Raw genomic sequence first — 20,618 nt, forward strand, 5'->3', positions numbered from 1 at the left:
ATATGTCCATGTGCAAGTTAATTATATATATATATATATATATATATATATATATATATATATATATTGAATTCATATTTCAGAGGGCTGACATCACCCATGTGGCCTGCATAAGCAATGGCCTGCAATCCCCTACCCACCCCCCCAATCTTCCCACTCCAACAAGGATCATGAGAACCTGCCTGTGCATAATTAGGTACAAGGAGCATAGAAGAGTGTAGGATGCCATGTGCCATAACCCCCTCTTGCGCTCTGTGTACAGTGGGTGTGGCGCACAGGGCTCTTGTTGTATTTACCCTGTGGCAATTCATGGCCTCCTGTGACACCACGATAAACACGCCCCAGGCTCCATGGTGCCAGTACACTTACCCCTTGGCAGGCCCCTTACCAGAACACATGGACCCATTAGAATATTCAGGAACAGTTGTTCAATCAGATTCTGGTTTGCACACTTGCCAAGAATAGAGGTGTTTCCTGTTTTTTGTTTACAACTGCCACGACCGATTGACTCCACCTGCTAATGTTAATAGATTCCACCTGCTTATGTTTATTGGTTCCAATGGCCATGACCTATTGACTCCACCTGCTTATGTTAATTGATTGCACCTGCTTCCATTAAAGGTCAAAACCATTAGGTTGACAGATGTTCTCTCTCAGGTCCCCTTGAAACCTTCCTGTCTCCCACGGCCCACGTGCCTTTCAGGAGTCAGCCACCCCCATAGAGTATTTAAACCACACCCGAAACTTGAGTCAGTGCTTGGCCTTGTTCCTGCCCTGAGCAAGCATCATCCCTGCACTAACCTCCTGAGTCAACTGGATTCCTTTAGTGCTCTAGTCTTCCCTCAGCCAATGTCTCCCGTCAGCTCCTCTGATCCTGATGCTGTTGACGCTTCTGTCATCATCACTTATAATGTGGCGATTCCTCTTCCTCTTCGGCACCCTGCACTACAGCTACAAAGACTTCCTCCGGATCGCAGGTTTAGGTAGGAGAGACAAGGCTAAGTACTTGATCACAGGTTAGTTCACACTAATCCTTAGATTAAGCCTAAGGCTATCGATAAGACTGAGTTCTCAATAGAGAAAGCTAGCTTTCCGGAGATCGGATACAAACTTTGTTTCAATAGCTTTTGCGCTCTAAACTCCTTTAAAGAATAGACTTGAATTATATCAGAACTGAAATCTGCCCACCAGTAATTCTAAACAAATTGTTGAAATAAGAACAATAGGGCACTTTTGGAGTGCACTATATATGCATCCAAACTTTTACAGAGAACTGAATGTAAAATGATTCTTGGGAGTGCAAGAAACTCCAGCCTTAAATTTCGATTTGTACCTGCTCACGTGCAGTACTTGTGGTGAAGTCTGTAAGTGTACAATATGAATGTGAATAACTACATAATCTTCGTATGCTGAGAACTGTTGGTAAACTATTTTTCTTGTTTTTTCAGTGCACTACATCCACACCAACACAAAGGTTCCAGGGAGTGCAGAACCTCTTACGCAGAGTAGAAAGGCAGCAGAGCAGGACCAGTGCCACAAGTCTATCTTCTCTTATTTTGTCCCACCCCCCCATCCACTTGAGGGCGGATGTATGATTTAAGGGTTTAGAGTTCCTTGATCATGGGCTGCTTTCTGGGAGGATAAGAGGTCTCGTATTGCCCGCGGTCGGAACCAAGTGAGTGCGTGACACCATGTGTTTTGAGATTGTCATAAGGTGGTGGCAGTAGGTGGCAAATATCTGGTCCGTATATAATGTTTGATGTGCAAATGTGCAAATGAGGCAGGCATGGTCATGGTTTCTCACACTTCCATGACACTTCTACCGCTGCACAGCCAATCCATGAGATCTTCTGTTATGAAAATGAATTTTGAAAATACATCTGCATCACCCTACTCCAGCTACATTAAGTATCTTAACTTTAAGTCACATTTCTTACTTGCTGAATCATATTCACTGACGCCAGTCTAACATATTCTCAGTGATATTTGTGTTCACCTTTGGAAACTGGAAATCAAGTCAAGGGCATTGTGCCTCTTTCAAAATGTTTAGGATAAACCTGATTTTCCATAGAAGGAGAATGATATCTGATATAAGTGATGCTCACAGGCACAAAGGTGAAGATGGTGGGTCTCCATTAATGTAGGTTTTGCTCTAAGTAGCATTTCAGTGACACTGTGCAGTCCACTCGCAGGTTCATCTGAGTGTGGACATTTCACAGAGTTCATCCGTAGGGATTATAATTGGTAATGAGGAAGATTATATACAGCAGGGGTGGGTTGCATGGTTGGACATGGTTGTTACCTTGGCTTTGAAAATATGTGTTCATAGCCTGTGTATGGAGGAGGGGGCTATAAAGTAACACAGTTATTTTATTATTGGATTAGAAATCTTATTTCATTTGTCCTAATTAATATGCATTGGCAACCTAGGTAGCAGAAGAATTGAACTGATGCCTTTATCCATACTTAAAGGGCCGCCAGAATATAGCTTCTAATAGGCATACTAACAGCTCTTTAATATGTTTCAGGTGGCCCATCATCCCACCAGGGTGCTGGATGCAGGGCTTTTGCCTACCTGTGGTAGACAGTCACCCATAATTTAAGTTGCAGACCTCTCTGGTAAGGCATTTTTAACAAAAGTGCTTCAGTCAACATGATTGGAGCATCACAAATGTAATCACAGGTGGCCACGTCATGGCAGCCTGCTCTAAATTCTTTTTGTTTCTCAGAAACCAACACCAGGGTTCTGAAAATGTACCCTGCTCTTGGGAGCCCATAATTATTTATGTTTTCTGGTACTGCCTTGCTCTCAGAGGTGGACCTGCCCACCCCATCTCACATATTTGAACATTAAAATCAACAATTCAAACCAGGTCTTCAAGCAGGCTACTTACTATCACCACAAAGCTGATAGAAACCCATATGTTCACTCCGTTGAGTAGGCCGCAGGAAAAAAACCCATTAACCAGACGATAGATAGATACCAAAGATGAAATCTCTTCCCCAGGATGGTGGGAAAAAAGCATCACTCAATCCTATCAGTGGCTCATGGTGAGTAATGTTCACTGTCACAGCCTTAGGCCATGTTTCAGGCATGGAGAACAACAAAAAACTGGGCGATCCCATTCTTGGAAAAACAGAAAAAAGTAGCAAACAGCAGGATGCCAAATGTATCTTAAAGAGGAAAGTAAGTTCAATAGACAGAAAAGTATGATTTCTTCCCAAAGAGGAGAACATTAAAGAGCTCTCAAAAATTAACAAATCTCACTTTCTTTCAGAGTGCAGAGAAAGAAGACTCTGTAGTTGGTCTGACAATCACAGAGGTTAGATTCTGAAAATCTCTTCTCTTAATGGCTACCTGAATAATAATGTCTCTTCTAGAAGAAATAAACAAAGCATGCACACCAGGCAGTGGCAGGAATTCTGATAATATCTGTGGTAATGAGAAAATGTAGTTAAAGATTCGCTACAGTCATTTACAGACTAGAAGAGGAGAGTGCTACTAAGATCTCTGCTGTTTCTCTTACTCTTCAGTCTCAAATACTGATGGCAGTATGGGGCAAGATGTATGAAGAGCCAAGTGTCAAATAGTGGTCAGAAATTAAAATGTGAGCCTGTTATTTGCAATCTGTTTCTGTTTTTTTTTTTCCCATAGCTAGAATGTCACCCTGAAAGAATGTAACTGGTTCAACAATTCTGAAAGCATATACTAAGTCTCTGGAATAAGGATGCAGCCGGCGCTAACCCAAAGGGTACTTTCACAAAACAAAGGCACACTATTGGTATAATGAAAGTTGTTAAATGTTTACTGTTGGGATGCAATGGTACTTGGTGGTGTGCTGAAGTGAAATCTACAGTAGAGATTGCTATCATTCCCCTAACCATAGCTAATAAATCATTGATGCAAGGTAAAGGAAACCTAACTGTAGGAAGGTACTATCTTTTTGGCATGTTACCCCCATTTTCTGCCTGATGTCAGTGTGTTTGACTTTGTTCACTGGGATCCTGCTAACCAGGACCATAATGAATATGCTCTCTCTCGTCTAAGTTTTGTCACTGCATACTGGTAACCCAGTGTTTCACCCACAATTGACATAACGGTCACCCCTTATAAGTCCCTAGTGTATGGCACCTAGGTACCCAGGGCATTGGGATTCCAGGGGATCCCTACGGGCTGCAGCATTTCTTTTGCCACCAATGGGGAGCCGATACAAAGGCTTCTACAGGACTGCCATTTCAGCCTGTGTGAAAAGGTGCATGCTCTCTTCTACTGCCATTCACACTGCACCAAGTCACTTATAAGTCACCCTTATTACACGCCTTCTAGCCCTGAAGGCTGGGTGCAGAGTACCTGTATGTGGGAGCACCCCTGCACTAGCAGAGGTGCCCCCATGACGTCCAGGACTATTTTCACGGACCTCATGAGTGCAGCAACGCCATTTTATGCGTACCCTGGACATAAGTTACCACCTATGTCCAGCTTCACAATGGTTACTCGGAATATGGCCAAGTTTGGTATCAAACATGTTGAAATCATGCCCCAAGGCTTTTGCAAGCATTGGTTGTATCCCATGCACTCCAGGTGCTCCTTAGAGGACCTCCAGTACTTCCCCAGCTGCTGCCACCTCTCAGACAGGTTTCTGCCCTCCTGTTACTCAAGCAGCTCGAGCCCAGGAAGACATAACAAAGCATTTGGTCTGGGAGAGGGGTGTTACACCTTCTTCCTTTGGAAATAGGTGTTACAGGCATGGAAGGGGTAGCCAGCCAGAGCCTCTGGAAATGCTTTGAAGGGAACAGATGATGCCCTCCTTGCATAATCCAGTCTACACCAGTTCAGGGACCCCTTGGATTCCAAGTTGGCAGGGCACTCTGGGAGCATCTGAGTGGCCAGTGCCAGCAGGTGACGTCTGAGCCCTCCCCTGATAGGTACTTACCTGTTTAGCTGACCAATCCCCCTTTCAGGGCTATTTAGGGTCTCTCTCTTGGGTGGTTCTTCAGATTCGGATTGCAAGACTCCAGCAGGATTCCTCTGCATCCTTTATTTCATCTTCTTACTGAAGAAACTACATCTGGACCCTCCAGGAACTCTACAAACTGCAACAAAGAAGCAAAGACGACTTTTGCAACATTGTATCTTCAGCTTCTGCCAGCAACTGCAACTGTTTCCTGGACGTGCATCCTCCAAAGACTGCCTGTCTTTAGCCTGCACCAGAAGAACACAGGAATCTCCCTTGAAGCCACTTCCCTGCTTCAGCAGGCACCCGTCTACAGCAACGACTGGTGGTATGGGTACCCTTTCCTGATGAAGTGTGTGGATCCAGAAACATGGGTGGTGGACTGAAGTGGTCCCGACAGTCCTGACGTCCAACTTTGGTGGAGGTAAGAGCTTGCCTCCCCACACAAGACAGTACCCCCATGTTTTGCAGTTGCCAAGGCTTGTTGGCATCCTTCCACGAAGTGCCCCCAGCACTCTATCCTGCGACGCACAGCTTCCTGAGTGGTTCTATGGCGGGGTGAGATCCCTTTGTGTAGTGCTGTGTGGGCCTCCTTTTGCACCTTTTTAGTCCCCGTGCTGTGGGACTCCTGTGCACGTTGCCTGGTCTTCTAAGGGCTCTCTGAGTTGCTGAGAGCCCCCCTCTGGATTCCCCTCCTGGGTAGAGTCCACCAGGTCCCTCCTGGTCCTGGGCAGCGCCATTTTCTGCAAACTGTGTGCCAAGGCTTGTTGGCGGAACCCAGAGACGCAAACCAGAATGCAATCATCCCTCTGGCAAGTGATATCTTCTGCACCAACCAGGAACCCTCACCTGTCTTCTTGGATGCAATACTGACTGTTGTTCTTCACCTGTAGTTCTTCTTTTGCACCTTCATCCGGGTTAGCTGAGGCTCTTGTTCTCCCTGGACTCTTCAGTGCTTCTTGGACTTGGTCCCCTTCTTCCACAGATCTTCAGGTCCAGGAATCCATCGTTGGTGCCTTTCAGACTCTTCTGGTTCTTGCAATATCTTCTTTCTTGTGTTCTTGTGTGTACTAGGAAAAGTTACTGTGATTTACTGCTTTCCTGGGCTCTTGGGTGGGTTCTATTACTTACCTTTGGTGTTTTCTAATACTCCCAGTGCCCCTCTACACACTACACTTGCCTAGGTGGGAAACCAACCTTCGTATTCCACTTTATTAATATTTGGTATTATTCCCCCTGGCCCATTTCTAACTATTGTGATTGTCACTATTTGCACTGTTTTCTAACTGTTTTTACAGCTATTTCTGCATATTAGTGTATATAATTTGTGTATTACTTACCTCTTAAGGGAATATAGTCTCTATGGTATTTTTGGCATTTGTGTCACCAAAATAAAAGTACCTTTATTTTTGTAACACTGAGTATTTTCTTTCATGTGTGTGTGAGTACTGTGTGACTTCAGTGATATTGCATGAGCTTTGCATGTCTCCTTGTTAGGCCTTGGCTGCTCATCCACACTACCCCTAGAGAGCCTGGCTTCTAGACACTGACTACATTTCACTAATAAGGGATAACTGGACCTAGTACAAGGTGTAAGTACCTTAGGTACCCACTAAAAAACAGGCCAGCCTCCTACACTAACCACAAGGATGTTCTTGTTGAAATCCCTTAGATCCATGCACAGTCTTTTTTTAGCATTGCCTTTATGAGCTATGACCCAGGGAGCCACTCATTAGAAGGACTCTACTCATTCAATTATACTTGCTTCCTCGGGTTTCTCCAGTTCCGCTATAGCCTCATCTTTAATACTTAAGGAAACATTTCTCACTTTGTGCATGCATGATGGTGCTGTTTCTTTAATCATTACACTGTGCATAAAACCCTTCCATTTTCCTATTTTCCCCAAAAAAGCAATGCAAACTATGTACTAATAGGTAATGTCCCAAATTCTCCAGTAACAGGGAGCAATGACCTGCCAAATTAATAATACTTAGGCATGTTTCTATTTGCAACCCTCCTGTGATTGAACCCCTATGCTGATTCCCAAACTTGATTTAAAAGAAAAGATGCTACATCAAAAATCTGTTTCTCATTTGAGGAGTTGTTAATATTTCAAGGGTTTGCAACTGCAGCTGAGGAGGCAAACCATTGATACATGTAATTCCAATTTGTGGGTCAGCGAGTGTCATAACCCTAATAGGTACCAAACTGAATCTCGACTTTAAGGTGTTAATGAACTGCCCATGAAAGAACTATAAAATGATTGTCAATCAGAAAGGGTAGCTCACTCTCATTAACTCAAAGGAAAAAATGAAAATCATATTCATACACTCTCTGAATACCAAATATTAGTGTCAGAATGACTAGTTACATAGTACCCCAATGCTGACCTGAATGACTGGACACCTGTCTGTAACTCTTCATCAAGGCAGGACGCAGCTTTTTGGAGAATATCCAGTACTATTGTAATGTTTGTGCGCCTTGATAAACCGCAGTAATCATGGACTAGTCATTTCATGAGAAACTGATTGTCATTTAGCGACCATGAGCTGCATCATTAAATGTGTCCCAGAGGCACAATGGGAATGTGTACCCATCTTTTGCATCCCCTTGGCACTTTGGTATACAGAAGACACGTCAGATGCTTGCACAATCCATAATACACATTGTTCTAGCATGCATGTAGTATTGGCGTGATCTTAAGGGGACATTCCCTCATTTGCATGGGAGAGTAGCCGCATGCAAAGGATAAAAACTTTGACTCTACACCTGTGCAATATTATAGACATGGGAACAAAGGCAAAGGAGCAATCAGAGGACACAGAGTTGGAACTCTGTCTCTGTGCCCCCGAGCATGACCACTAAAAGCAGGGAACTAGGGTCCCATGAACTTCTAAGATAACCTTCTACAGTAAACTGCAGTCACCCATTGCACCCACTTGCAAAATATTATCTGTCCCACCTTCAAATGGAGGCTAGACTGTCTGCCTTTTAAATGCAGACTGCTTCAAACAGCCAGCTGACTATTCACATATGGGCTGCACGTGGGGCAGGCATGGGTTCACAGCTGTGCAAGTGGCAGTGCATTTGTTGTTATATGGTGCACTGACTGGATCTATGTCTGGCGCAACAAGAAAAGGGTGCACTGGAGGCATACCAGGGCAATGCGTCCTCTGATCCCATATTACAGGGTAATCATCTGCCTGATAATATAACATACTGTTATAGAAGTGCACTTAACAGTATGTTAACGTTAAGGTCAAAGGAGGTATTCCTTACCTTTCAGGGTTAGACTCATCATGGTTCCAAAGACAAGTAAGATTCTTTTTCACCAGGTTCAACATGATATTGGTATACGATATGGAAACGTTTACAGCATTTTTAATGTATCCTTTGTAAGCAAAACATACCTGGAAAAAATGCATATCAGTATTAAACAGGTCTACCAAAATGAGCGCAAGATTAAACATTGTTTGAAAAACACATTTTCTAAGGCCATATGTTGCACTATTGATCGTATATTCAAGATTTCACAAGCGACCAAGGGCCAGATGTAGAAAGCGTTTTGCATGGTGCAAACAGCTAATTTTGCTGTTTGCACCATGCAAAACGCACATCCCGATGCTCATTCCCATTTTGCGAGTTGGTAACCATGGTTACTGACTCGCAAAATGGGAATGCGACTCGCAAATAGGAAGGGGTTTTCCCCTTCCTATTTGCGATTTGCATTGTGATGTAGAATTGCTTTGTGACCGCGAACGCGGTCGCAAAGCAATTCGCAGTTAGCACCCATTTCAAATGGGTGCTAACCCATTCGCAAAAGGGAAGGGGTCCCCAAAGGACCCCTTCCCCTTTGTGAATGGCTCTGAAAAAATTAAACGTTTTTGTTTCATTTTTCCGTGTGTATTGCAACTCGTTTTCCTTTAAGGAAAACGGGCTACAATACAAAAAACAAACTGCTTTATTAACAAGCAGGCCACCATCCCTGTGAGTACTGCAAATCGGAAGGGGGTCGCAAATTGTGACCCACCTCATTAATATTAATGAGGTGGGTCTTTGCGACCCCCTTCCGATTCGCAGATGGTGTCAGGGACACCATCCAGCATCCGGGTTTGCGACTCGCAAATTGCGAGTCACCCAGACTCGCAATTTGCGAGTCGCAAACCCATTTTTTCATACACCTAGCCCCAAATAACGTGATCTAGTACACACAATTTCTAACTCAGCATAGCTAACTAAGCATTGGTGTAATTTCATCCACACCATAACAGTTGTGTGAGTAATATCCCAAATCTTTTATTTCTTAGGCCTTTATCAATGCTCTGAAGGCTGTTGATCAAACCTCAGGCACTTTATGCTCTGCATACAAAGACTTGTCCTGGTACAGCAATTGCAACTTCAGACATACCATTACATTGAACTGGACCTTAAATGGACATTGTGATGTTTACAATATTGTGATATTACCTACAACATCAGGTTGTTCTGCTTGCTTATTTATGTATGAAGGATCATGTGTCAGAAAAATATCCTGTGATCTAGGGATTGACAATACTTACAGCCTTCAGCAATCTTCTCTCATATTCAGTATTGTACAAATTGTTCAGTATAGAAGAACAAAGTCTAATGTGGTTTAACTGTGATAGCTCCTTGGACCTTGAAGCTGCCACAGGAGGAGTTGGTCACTGACATATCCCAGATGGAATCAGCCAAGTGTTTGTTCTCAAAATGTGATCACAAGGCAACCAGCTACCAGCATAGTAATGCAAAGTGCAAAAATTGTACTAATCTCTTCAGTAAGACAGTGTACAACAGTTACATCACAAATGTTAGGCATGCAAAACTGGTACAATGATGGCTCAAAAGCATTAGGAATCCACTACAAACAAGCAACAACAAATGGCAGGATAGGATAATATAGGAGAAACTATAAGGAAAAGGTCAACCTCATTAAGAACAACTACTGGAAGGCTATACTTGAAAAGAAGAAGGCTTATTACACTAACTGCATTAAGAAGCAGAAAAACACAATATTCATTAAGACGGAATAAGACAGTTACTAAAGACACACACATAAATTTATACAGAGCTATTTACATCTCTTTTACAGAATAATGAGTGGTGTTAAACATCCTACAAAGCTGAATCTAATGGCAGTCACAAAAGAGATATCTTTGCAAAATATTTGCTACAACGAACACCATTATCTTGGAGACCAGTGTCCTATGAAAATAATGAACCTATGTGCTCTAGACTTCTTCCAGGTAAGAAGCACCATGGCAGAGCATTGATAATGACCCTCCTAAAAAGACTCTCACGGACTCACTGTATACGATGCATGCATGAAGATTTATTATAGTTTCTCAAGTCCGCTATCACAACCTCCTGCCCAGCTGACAGCCTCATAGTGCCTGCATTCCATAACATCCACAAGGAACCTGGAAATACCAGCACATGCCAAATAGCAAGCCCATACTCCTCCATACAATAATAATGAAATAACATACCACTACACAAAAATAGACATAAGATGTAAAGAAGAACAAAGCATAAATAAGTCTACCATGTAACATCAACAACATGTAGCCTATGTCAACCAATCATATAATGATGGTTGCATCTCAGAAAAACACAATTTGAAAGATCACTCATAAATACAATCATGTAATGTTTTAGGCAAGATGATATTTCTACCAAACCTGCCCTTACTCATAGGATCCACCTGGAAAGTAGAAGTGAACATAGAACATCCATCGCCACCTTTTCAACCTTCCACACGTCAGTACAGTTTTGATGTACCACTCTCTCTCCACTGTTAACATTTCCTCTCCCAACTTCCAACCAATCAAAATGTATTTCATGAGGATGAACAACTTTCTCGCCACTTTGCTATCGCTCAAATAAGCAATGCACAGAATTTTCAAAAGTAGCAAAAACCTGCTGTTTCCCTTTAGCACCATACCACATTTTCACTGTTACTAGATCTCATACCTTTAGTTCCTCTTTTTGCACCCCATGTGCCTTATCAAATCTAGCTTTGTACTCCGCCTGCTACACGACTGACCTGTACCTTAATCTCTTCAGGGGACCAATTCACCTCTTTGGACTTGTGAACTAACTCCATACTATCTTTAGCTATGCGGGCCCTTCCTCATATCAACACAAATTAACTGTATCCATTATTCTCATATGGTGTTTACCTATATGCCCACAATGTCTTCTTCACAACCTACAGTATTACTTTTCGACAATTCAGTGATTCCCTTGATCACTCTGTTGAAGCGTTCTATGCTACCAATAACCTCAGGATGATATTTTGAAGTAGGCCTGTGTCTGATATCATTCTTATTCAGAAATGATTGGAAGAATTCCTCTAGAAATTGTCCACTGTTATAAGTAATTAAAGTTTCAGGTAACCCTTCATGTTGGAAGACTTTGTTCATAAAACTTACCACACACATGGCATCAACCTTACTCATAACATTATAATTCCAGCCATTTTGAGAAATGATCTATCATACCCAGGACAAAATTAATTCCACTTGTAGCATCTTGAATGTGTTCTATCTAAGCAATTCCTACTCCTTACCATAGCATGTCAGGTGATTCAATGAGGTGTAAAGGCAGCCTAAAGGTGACTTGAAACTTGGCAGAATTTAAACACGTCACACATTCACCCACAGCTCTCTCCATTTACTTGTCCACACCAGGCCACCTATTCAACTCTTTAACTCTGTGTTTAGTCTTTACAATTCCCAGGTGTCCCTCAATAAACAAACGTATGTCTCTAGTCCATTAGGATTTTGGGGCAACTAAACATCCACTCCTCATTAGTAACCCCTCCTTCATTGACAATTCATTCCTCACTGATCAAAAAATATGTACATCACAGTCCAACATCCTTTTCTTTGACCAACTAGTCCTCAAATACTCAACCACTCGACACAAAACTGCATCCTTCTCCAACTTGAATTTCCATTCCCCCTTACCAATACTTACAATTTACAACCCCCTCGAGTACTGCAACACAACAGTTATCCCAGTCACATTGGAAATCCTCCTTGATGGGCAAGGGCATTCTACTAAAAAAATCTGCTACATGTTTCTTTACCCTGGGAAAATATCGCATAACATAGTAAAAGTCCAAGAGTTTTAAAGACAGGCAAGGAATTCTGGATGAAGCACTCAACCAACCTTCGGTAGTCAGAACCTTGGTTTACGATTTGTGATCACAGCACACTAACACGTTGGAACCCCGTACAAACTGTCAGAAATGGGTCAAACCGCAAACTTACCTGAGTGCCTCCCTTTCAATAACCGCAAACTTCTCCTCCGTAGAGGTCAAAGCATGGGAGGCAAGCACTATGACAACTTTATTACTTTCCCATCTAGTTAAGACAATGCTGCACCCAATACCTTTCCACTTGCATCTGTAGTTATTACGCTTTTACTCCAAGTTTCATTGACTTCCCGGTAGTCCACACAGAACCTGAGTTCTGGAGTGGCACCAGGTGCGGCAGCCTTTGGGACCAAAACCACTGGGCTGACCCAAGGACTGCTGGATTGCTCAATAACCCCTAGGGTAAGCATTTTGGATACTTCATCCTTAATGCATGACCTGACCCTGTCAGTCACCCTGTAAACATTTTGTTTAATGGGTGTGCTGTCCCCAGTGTCCACATCATGTGTGCACAAGTGTGTGACTCCTGGGATCAGGGAAAACAGTGAGGCAAACTGTCCCAACATGTGGCAACAGTCACCCTGCTGCTCCTCAGTCACACATCCATACACACATTCACTTCATCATTCGTACACGCATTCAAGCACGCATACTCACACCCATCCAAACACGCATACTCACACCAAGACAAACATGCATTCACCACAACTCAACCTCCCATATACACACGCCTACACATTTACATGTTTACATGCACTCACTTCAACATTCAGACACGCATACAACCACGCATACACACATTCATGCACACACGCAGACACCACACACTCACACATGCACACACAACTCCCTCCTCTCCTGTCGGACGATCACCTTAGCTGGTACGGGGAGAAGGTCATCTGGCAGGGAAGGGGCACTTCCACCGCCGGCAGCGCCCCACCAGCAGGACACCACCAGGCCATATTATTGCCCATAATACGGCTGGTGGAGTCCTTCTGGCGGTGCGGTCCTGTGGGAGAACTGCCCAAGCGCCTCCACCGGTCACCACGACTACTGCTGGATTTCCGCCAAAAGTGTGGTGAAAATCCGGCAGTACCTGCGATATGGTGGGTGAAAAACCGCCAGCACTGGTGGTCTTCTGGAGCGCGTGGCTTTGGCGGTCTTCACAGGCCCAATATCTCTACCTGCTTACATGTCTTTATAGTGACAAGGCCCAAACACTGTAGCAAGGATACCTGTTCTACAAGAAAGCATTGGGAGTTAATATTAACATTAAATAATGTTATGTCCGCCTAGGAACAAGAGAAACATTCATTCTTGGACTTTTAAATATATGTATTACGAATTCAATTCATCAGTAAAGTCAATTTTCTACTCATACTTCAAAAAAGGCACTTTTCAAAAGTCCCTTTTTTGCCTGCCTAATGCCTCTAGAAGCCCATTTGCAGGAGCTTCCAACTGTCACCCAGGATTTAAATTGCTCCTTCATGGTTTGTGAACTTGCTCTCAGAGATGAGATAAAGGCCTTGGGCATGGCAAAGTGATCTGTTCCTCTAACAGGATGGCTATCCCACTATTACCCACGGACTGCTCTGCCCTGCTTTTTGTCCTTCTAGCCAGCTCGGCACCAATCCCAGTGGCAGAGGAGCTGCTTCCAGAACTCGTTTTGAGTGATCACAGGGGAGATGCTCACCCACCTGAGTCCCTGACAGAAAAGGACGGTTTACCCCATGGACACTTCCTTCTCTACAATTCAGTATCTGGGCACTGGGGAGCAAATGGGGTAACATTACAGAGGTGCACCAGATGCACCTCACAATTCAATACCTACAAGTGCTAGGCGCAGGCAGACACCTAACCCGCTGGATTGCTGAATCACTGCACACACACGCAGCGCTGTCGCTTCCACCTTTACATCAGCATTGGGAGAACAGACCTTGCTCGCCTATGCACGGACGAAGAATGGCCCACTCTACTTGAAAGCCCAGTTCACATCTCACGGAACGCTTGTGTCTAACTCATTCAGTTTCATGTTATCCGCTGTGCCTACCTCACCCTGACAAAATTAACCATTATTCTCAACACACGAATGCCACCCTCCCCCGTTGCAATCTGATACATGCATATTTTTTACATATGTTGTGGTCCTGTCTGTTTCTCCATCAGTTGTAGAAGGAGATAACCTCACATTTGTCCTCTTTCCCGGGACGTGCCTCATTGCACACATGGGAGATCTGTCTCCTAGTCCTACATCACAGGGACAAAAAAAGACAGGGCAACCTCCTATTTCCTTAGCTTAGGTTTATTGCTGGCTGATGCTGAATGCACCTCCCATGCTTGTGGCTTGGGCCCAGTACATGGGCTCAGGCAGAGAGTATCAGTCTACATATGGAAGACACAATGGGTGTGCAAAAATATCCCATTGAGTCTATCTGGGACAGCATCCTAACCAACCACCAATCTGCTTTACAGCATGCTAATGACACACAAAACAGTTCCCCATAATCCAGGGTGATGGTGGCACATGATGAGGACCCTTTAGGTGCATAATATCTACATGACACATTGCCGCCCCCCCCCCCCGACACCATCGGAAACACTGGACTGATCCAAGATTTCTTTCGATCGCTATCTTGGTGCATGCTGCTGTGATTGTGGGGGGGGGGGGTGGATCTGGGTCTCATTCATTCTGGTTTAATGTTTGTTTATCTTCTTCCTCTTATCTGAATCCTCTAGAATCCTCCAGTTGCTATGTATAACTGAACTGGTCACCAGCTCTGATATAACTGCTTGCAACATGGACAATAGACTTGGACACGAATACTGAACTGCAAACTGAGTACCGTCTAATGCCGTTTGACACCCAGTAATGTATTCATTTGTTGTCCTTTCCCAAATGTCACAACTATTATATATGTGTTACACGTCCTGATATTTTTGTGATTTACCATGCTGTAAAACCCAATGAGCAGATTCAAACAAAAAAATTGAGTGATCACAGAGAAGGGATTGCTCATTTCTCTGGCCACACCTCTAAAGTTGGTATACGGGTTCTGCATAAGGGAAGAAATGTTCTGCCATCCTAATTTTGACTACAGAAGGGTACTGTGGGATTGTCTGCAGTAGAGCCGAATGGAACTGCTGCAAAACTAAGTAGGGTTACCCTTGAGAACTTTTTTCTTATTCGCTAGGGAGGGGCCATCAGTCATCCCCCAACCACAGGCTAGTGCCCAGCATAAATGCGGCACCCCAGGGAATCCTCTTCAGAACACTACTAGCGCTGTGGAAGACAGGAGTAGGACTCCACCAGCTGTTGAGACGTGTTCGAAAAATCCTAAGGACTGGACATGCTCCCACTTGTACCTAGGATTAAGAAGCAGACTTTAATGGTCAGTTGGCTTACTTCCTGTTAAGCTACAGGACACAAAAGCTGCAAGAAGACCACTTCACCTGTTCCAACTGGACCTACTCTGGGCCCTGCTGTTGACTTATATTGGTGTGTGTGCTGTTCCTGAGGTTCTGGAACCCTTGGCCTGTGTCAGAGTGTACTGCTCCTGTCTTAACCTAAAAACCTAGGACTTAGAAACTTTTTGCCATCTTTGCGTCTTGGGAACTGTCAAGAGACCAGGACCTACCTGGCAGCTGATTGCCCAAGGTTGCATCAATAGAGGAGTAATTTGCCACAACTCCTGCTATGCTCATCCAGACAGCAGCAAATATGTGTAAACACCACCAACGCAGCCCGGAATCTGACATACTTGAACCCTGTCAGGAATTGGGTTGTTGGTTGACTTGAATGTAGCTTGGCACAGAGCAGTCAGGCTAAACTTAGAGGGAATGTGTGAAGTATTTGTGCAACACTTCAAACAGTAATAAAGTGAAAAACACCACACAAAAAGGATCACGCACCAATATAGAAAAATACCACTTTTGTTAATAAATAAAACAGGTCCAAAATGACAAAAATTCAACCAGTTGAACTGGAGATATAGGGGGTCATTCCGACCCTGGCGGTCAAGGACCGCCGGGGCCGGGGATGCGGGAGCACCGCCAACAGGCTGGCGGGGCCCCGCAGGGCATTCTGACCACGGCGGTTTGGCCGCGGTCAGACAAGGAAAACCGGCGGTCTCCCGCCGGTTTTCCGCTGCCCTGGGAATCCCCCATGGGGGATTCCGACCCCCTCACCGCCATCCTGTTCCTGGCGGCTCTGACCGCCAGGAACAGGATGGCGGTGAGGGGTGTCGTGGGGCCCCTGGGGGCCCCTGCAGTGCCCATGCCCCACTTTGTATTTCAGTGTCTGCTTTGCCACTGCACCCGTCGCACATACCCACTCCGCCGGCTCCATTCGGAGCCGGCTTCCTCGTGGGGAGGGGTTTCCCGCTGGGCTGGCGGGCGGCCCTCTGGCGGCCCTCTGGCGGTCGCCCGCCAGCCCAGCGGGAAAGCCAGAATGGCCTCCGCGGTCGCCATTTGGCGGCTCCCTCCAGGCGGGCGGCTCAGAATGAGCCCCATAGATTTTTTAAGATTTTAGTGAAATTAGTGCCAAAAAGCATCAACTGTGGATATCTGGAAGCACCAGACTGGGACAAAGTCACAAGTACAGGTCAATAGAGTGCGAGCTGGCTACATGGGCCCAGTTAGGCTCGCTGATCAAAGTACCTTCACTCCTGGCTTGTGGAGGGTTGCGAGGATCTGCATCAAAGATACATTGCTGAGCCAAAGAAAAGCATCGGCTCCGAGGTGCAGCGAGGCTACAATGTGAGGTCCCATGTTGGTGTTGAGGGCCCAATCAATGAAGGCTTGAGATGCAAAGTCAGATGTTGAGGATGCAATATGTAGCCAGGGCAAGGAATCAGCCCCAGAGAGCTGCAGGGATGCCATACAAAGTGAGGCACTATTGTTGAGGTGCTGTTGATGAAGAATGTGAGGGCCGGTGCCAAGGATGCAGCAAGCACTGGCGGTTTTAAATACATTGCACCCTGCCCTCTGGGCTGTCCAGTGCTTTCCCTAGGGGTGACATATGCATTAAAAGGAAGGTTTGGGCCTTGCAAAAGGTTTTTTTGCAGGTCGAAATGGCAGCTTAAAAGTGCACACACAGGCTTCAATGGGAGGCCTAAGACATGCTTAAAGTGGGTGGCACAGTAAGTGCTGGCCGACAGCAGCTAGCAATATACAAGTCCCCCCACCAAACCTAAATCCAAAATCCCACATACCCCCCCGAAAATCCAAACAAGCTAGGCACCATGACGCATCTTAATGGTTCTCTGAAGATTTAAAAACATCTAAAATTTCACTCCACATTGTGGAAAGTACAATGGCTGATCAATTACTCAAAGGGGGATAAGGAAGTTGCAATATTATTGTGTGGGCGCGTTAAGGGAGCTCGAGCGTTTACTCGAGTCCCGAACGCGCTCGTGCGAGCGGAAAGGGAGTTTTTGAAAGGGAGGAGCGGTTAACGAGGGTGACGGCACCGCTTGAGTGGGTCGATTAAACCACGCTCATCAAAAACAAACCTGGTTTATTTGTGGTATTTACAACATTCTTTTGGCGACGAGTTTTGGCCCCAGCTCATCGACCTACCGAGTAGCGTTTTTTTTCAGCAGGCTGATGTCCGAAGATATGGCAGGGTGACGAAGGAAGCTGTCTGTCTTGCCTTCCTGGAACAACGCCTCCTTTCAGGAGAAAGAGGCGTGGCGTGTTCTTTATCTTGACAGCTGCTGTGCATATTTTTAAAGGGGAGTGTTTTAAAGGTGAAGTCACTCCTGAAACTGCCAGTTTCTGCCTGCGATCTTAAAGGAGAAGTCACCCATTAACCTCCTGCATTTTTACAACTAAAGGGGAGTGTGGCTAAAGGAAAAGTCATTGTGAAGCTACCAGTTACCAGGTATTTAAGGGGGAAGCCACTCTAGAAGTTGCTAGTTCTTGCAATTAGCTGCTGTTTCCTGAAAATTAAGGAAGAAGTCATCTGTGAAACTGTTATTGTTGGCAGTGAGCGTTTCTGTATATTTTTTTTATGTGACTTAATTTCAACGGTGTGCAGCAATAGATATTCTTCGTGTGTTGGAGTCATCAACGTGGATAAGCGTGAAACATTTCACAGCATTGCAAAGATCTTCCTTGCCTGGGATTTGTATACTGCTTCTGAACCTTTTTTTTTTTTTTTTTAAGTGTGGGCTCACCTATTTTTGTGAGCAATGGAGCACGTCTCAATTACTGCACCACCTTGTTTTCTTATACATCCAGGTACGCTAGCGATCCAGTGGGAGGACTGGATAGACATGTTTGACAACTATTTGTTGGCGTTGGACAGTGAAGAGTTTTCTCCTGCACGTAAAAAAGCTATTTTTTTTAACTGTCTAGGATCAGAAGCGCAGAGATTGTTCAAATATATGCCAGTGGCTACAGACAATGGGGCACTTATTTCAGATTAGTTTAGGGAAGCTAGATTTAGATTGAGCAATAGGTTTGCTAAAGAAACCAATGTGGTCTTAGCAAGGTACAAGTTTTATACCCAACCAGAGAGGGTGGGGGAGTCTATTGAAGAATTTGTATCCAGATTAAGGGAGTTGTCAGTTAAATGTCATTTTGGGGAGATGTGCGACGAGATGATTAGGGATCAATTAATGGTTCAATGTAAGAGCAGAAAGATTCAAGAAAAGCTGTGGGCTGCTAAAAATCCTTGTTTGAAAGATGCTGTTGACATGGCGAAAGTTGTGGAAGAGTTGGAACTTTGCATGAAAGAGATGGAAAGATATGGCAATGGGAGTAGGGAGCAACAAGTCTTCCAGGAGGTTGTGGGAGACGTGGGAAACAAAAGCAACAGTGTGGCTTTGGTAGAGAAGAAAACACAGGATCTTCTGAAAACCCAGAAAATGAATGCAAACAAGAAGAAGTGTAACAGATGTGGTAGTAGTTTACACAGTAGTGATTTTGAGGGGTGTTTTGCAGTGGGGAAGGAATGTAGAAAGTGTGGGTGCAAAGGTCATTATGCGCGTATGTGTGTTGAGTGGTCAAAGTCAAAAGGAGTGGCGGTGTGTGAGGAGAGAGATGAGGTGGTGGACCGCATTCTTAGCCTAGGCGAGGATGATAAAGGTTACTGCGGTAAGAGGGAAAGTAGGCCCAAAGCATGGTTCACTGTTGGAAAAGTGAGTGTTGAGCTGATGGTGGATACTGGATCTAAGTACACAATAATTCCCAAAGATATCTTCATGAAGAATTGGCCTCAGCTTGAATTGAAGTCTAAAGACATCTGTCCTGGGGGCTACCAAGAGGAGGAGATTGAGATCTTGGGCTTCTTTCCAACTGCCATAGGCTTCAAATCAAGAGAAACCTTCGGCAAAGTGTATGTGGCCGAGTCCGGGCCACCAATTTTGGGTTGGATGCACCAATACGACTTGAATATAATTGTGAATCCCAGAGGTAAGAAACAAATCTTGGTAGTGGATGACGGAGATGTCAATGTGATCCTGGAGGAAGTGGGGGAGGTGTTTCGAGAGGAGTTGGGCGGAGTTAAAGGGCTATGTCCATAAGATACATATGAGGCAAGGAACCGTTGCGGTGAAACACAAAGTGAGGAAAGTACCTATTGTTGTTAGAGAAGAGGTGAGCAAGATGTCGAAGGATATGTTGAAAGAGGGGGGTGATTGAACCGGTTGAATCTCCAGAATGGACTTCTCCAGTGGTCATTACGAGGAAATCAAATGGACAATTGAGATTTTGTGTGGATCTCCGCAGTGTCAATCAAAACATAGTGACAGACAACTTCCCTCTACCGAACATCAATGAACTCATTATGTTGCTGTTAGAAATGGGTTTTTTGGTTGGCAGTCAGGTTACCCCCTGTCCAAGCAAAAGCCCTCACTCTAGTCAGGGTAAGTCACACACAATCCAAGATTATCCTGTGCCCACCCTCTGATAGCTTGGCACGAGCAGTCAGGCTTAACTTAGAAGGCAATGTGTAAAGTATTTGTGCAATAAATCATACAATACCACCGTATAGCCCCACAAAAATACACCACACAGTATTTAGAAAAATATAGAATATTTATCAGGATAATTGTAGGTCAAAAGAATAAAGTTGCAATGGGAAATTGTTATAAAGTGTCTTACGTTTTTAGAATATAAACAAAGTCTCTTTCAAGCACAAGTACCTGGTTTGGAGTGGAAAAATCTCCTCAGAGGGCCACAAAGGAAGAGGTGCGTGGAAAAGGGGTGTGTGCGTTGATTTCTACCCAGCACACACGGACTTGCGTCGTTATTTTCCACGCGGGGAAGTCGTGCGTCGTTTTCCGGCGCGCGGACAGTCTCTTTCTGTGGGTCGCGGGGATTACCAGATGTCCCGGGTCTGTGCGTGGATTTTCCTGCTTGTTTTCCGGCTGCGTGTCGGTCTGCGGGGCTGCGCGTCGAAATTACGATCTCACAGCAGGCGTTGCGTCGATCAGCGTCGGTGTGCGGCGTTTTTCTCGCCGCGGTACAAGCTGTGCGTC

The 20,618-nt window shown here is 44.7% G+C and overlaps 1 protein-coding gene across 1 annotated transcript in view; it reads right to left on the reverse strand.

Moving 5' to 3' along the window:
* Window positions 1–20,618, reverse strand: part of PKHD1 (PKHD1 ciliary IPT domain containing fibrocystin/polyductin) — a 1,684,711-nt gene that overhangs the window by 1,330,866 nt on the left and 333,227 nt on the right. Inside the window, exon 20 of the mRNA XM_069236642.1 lies at window positions 8,235–8,365. Within this exon, the coding sequence (XP_069092743.1) occupies window positions 8,235–8,365 (131 nt within the window). The remainder of the gene's footprint in view (window positions 1–8,234; window positions 8,366–20,618) is intronic.

The sequence above is a fragment of the Pleurodeles waltl genome, chromosome 5, assembly GCF_031143425.1.
Source record: "Pleurodeles waltl isolate 20211129_DDA chromosome 5, aPleWal1.hap1.20221129, whole genome shotgun sequence".
NCBI lineage: Eukaryota > Metazoa > Chordata > Amphibia > Caudata > Salamandridae > Pleurodeles > Pleurodeles waltl.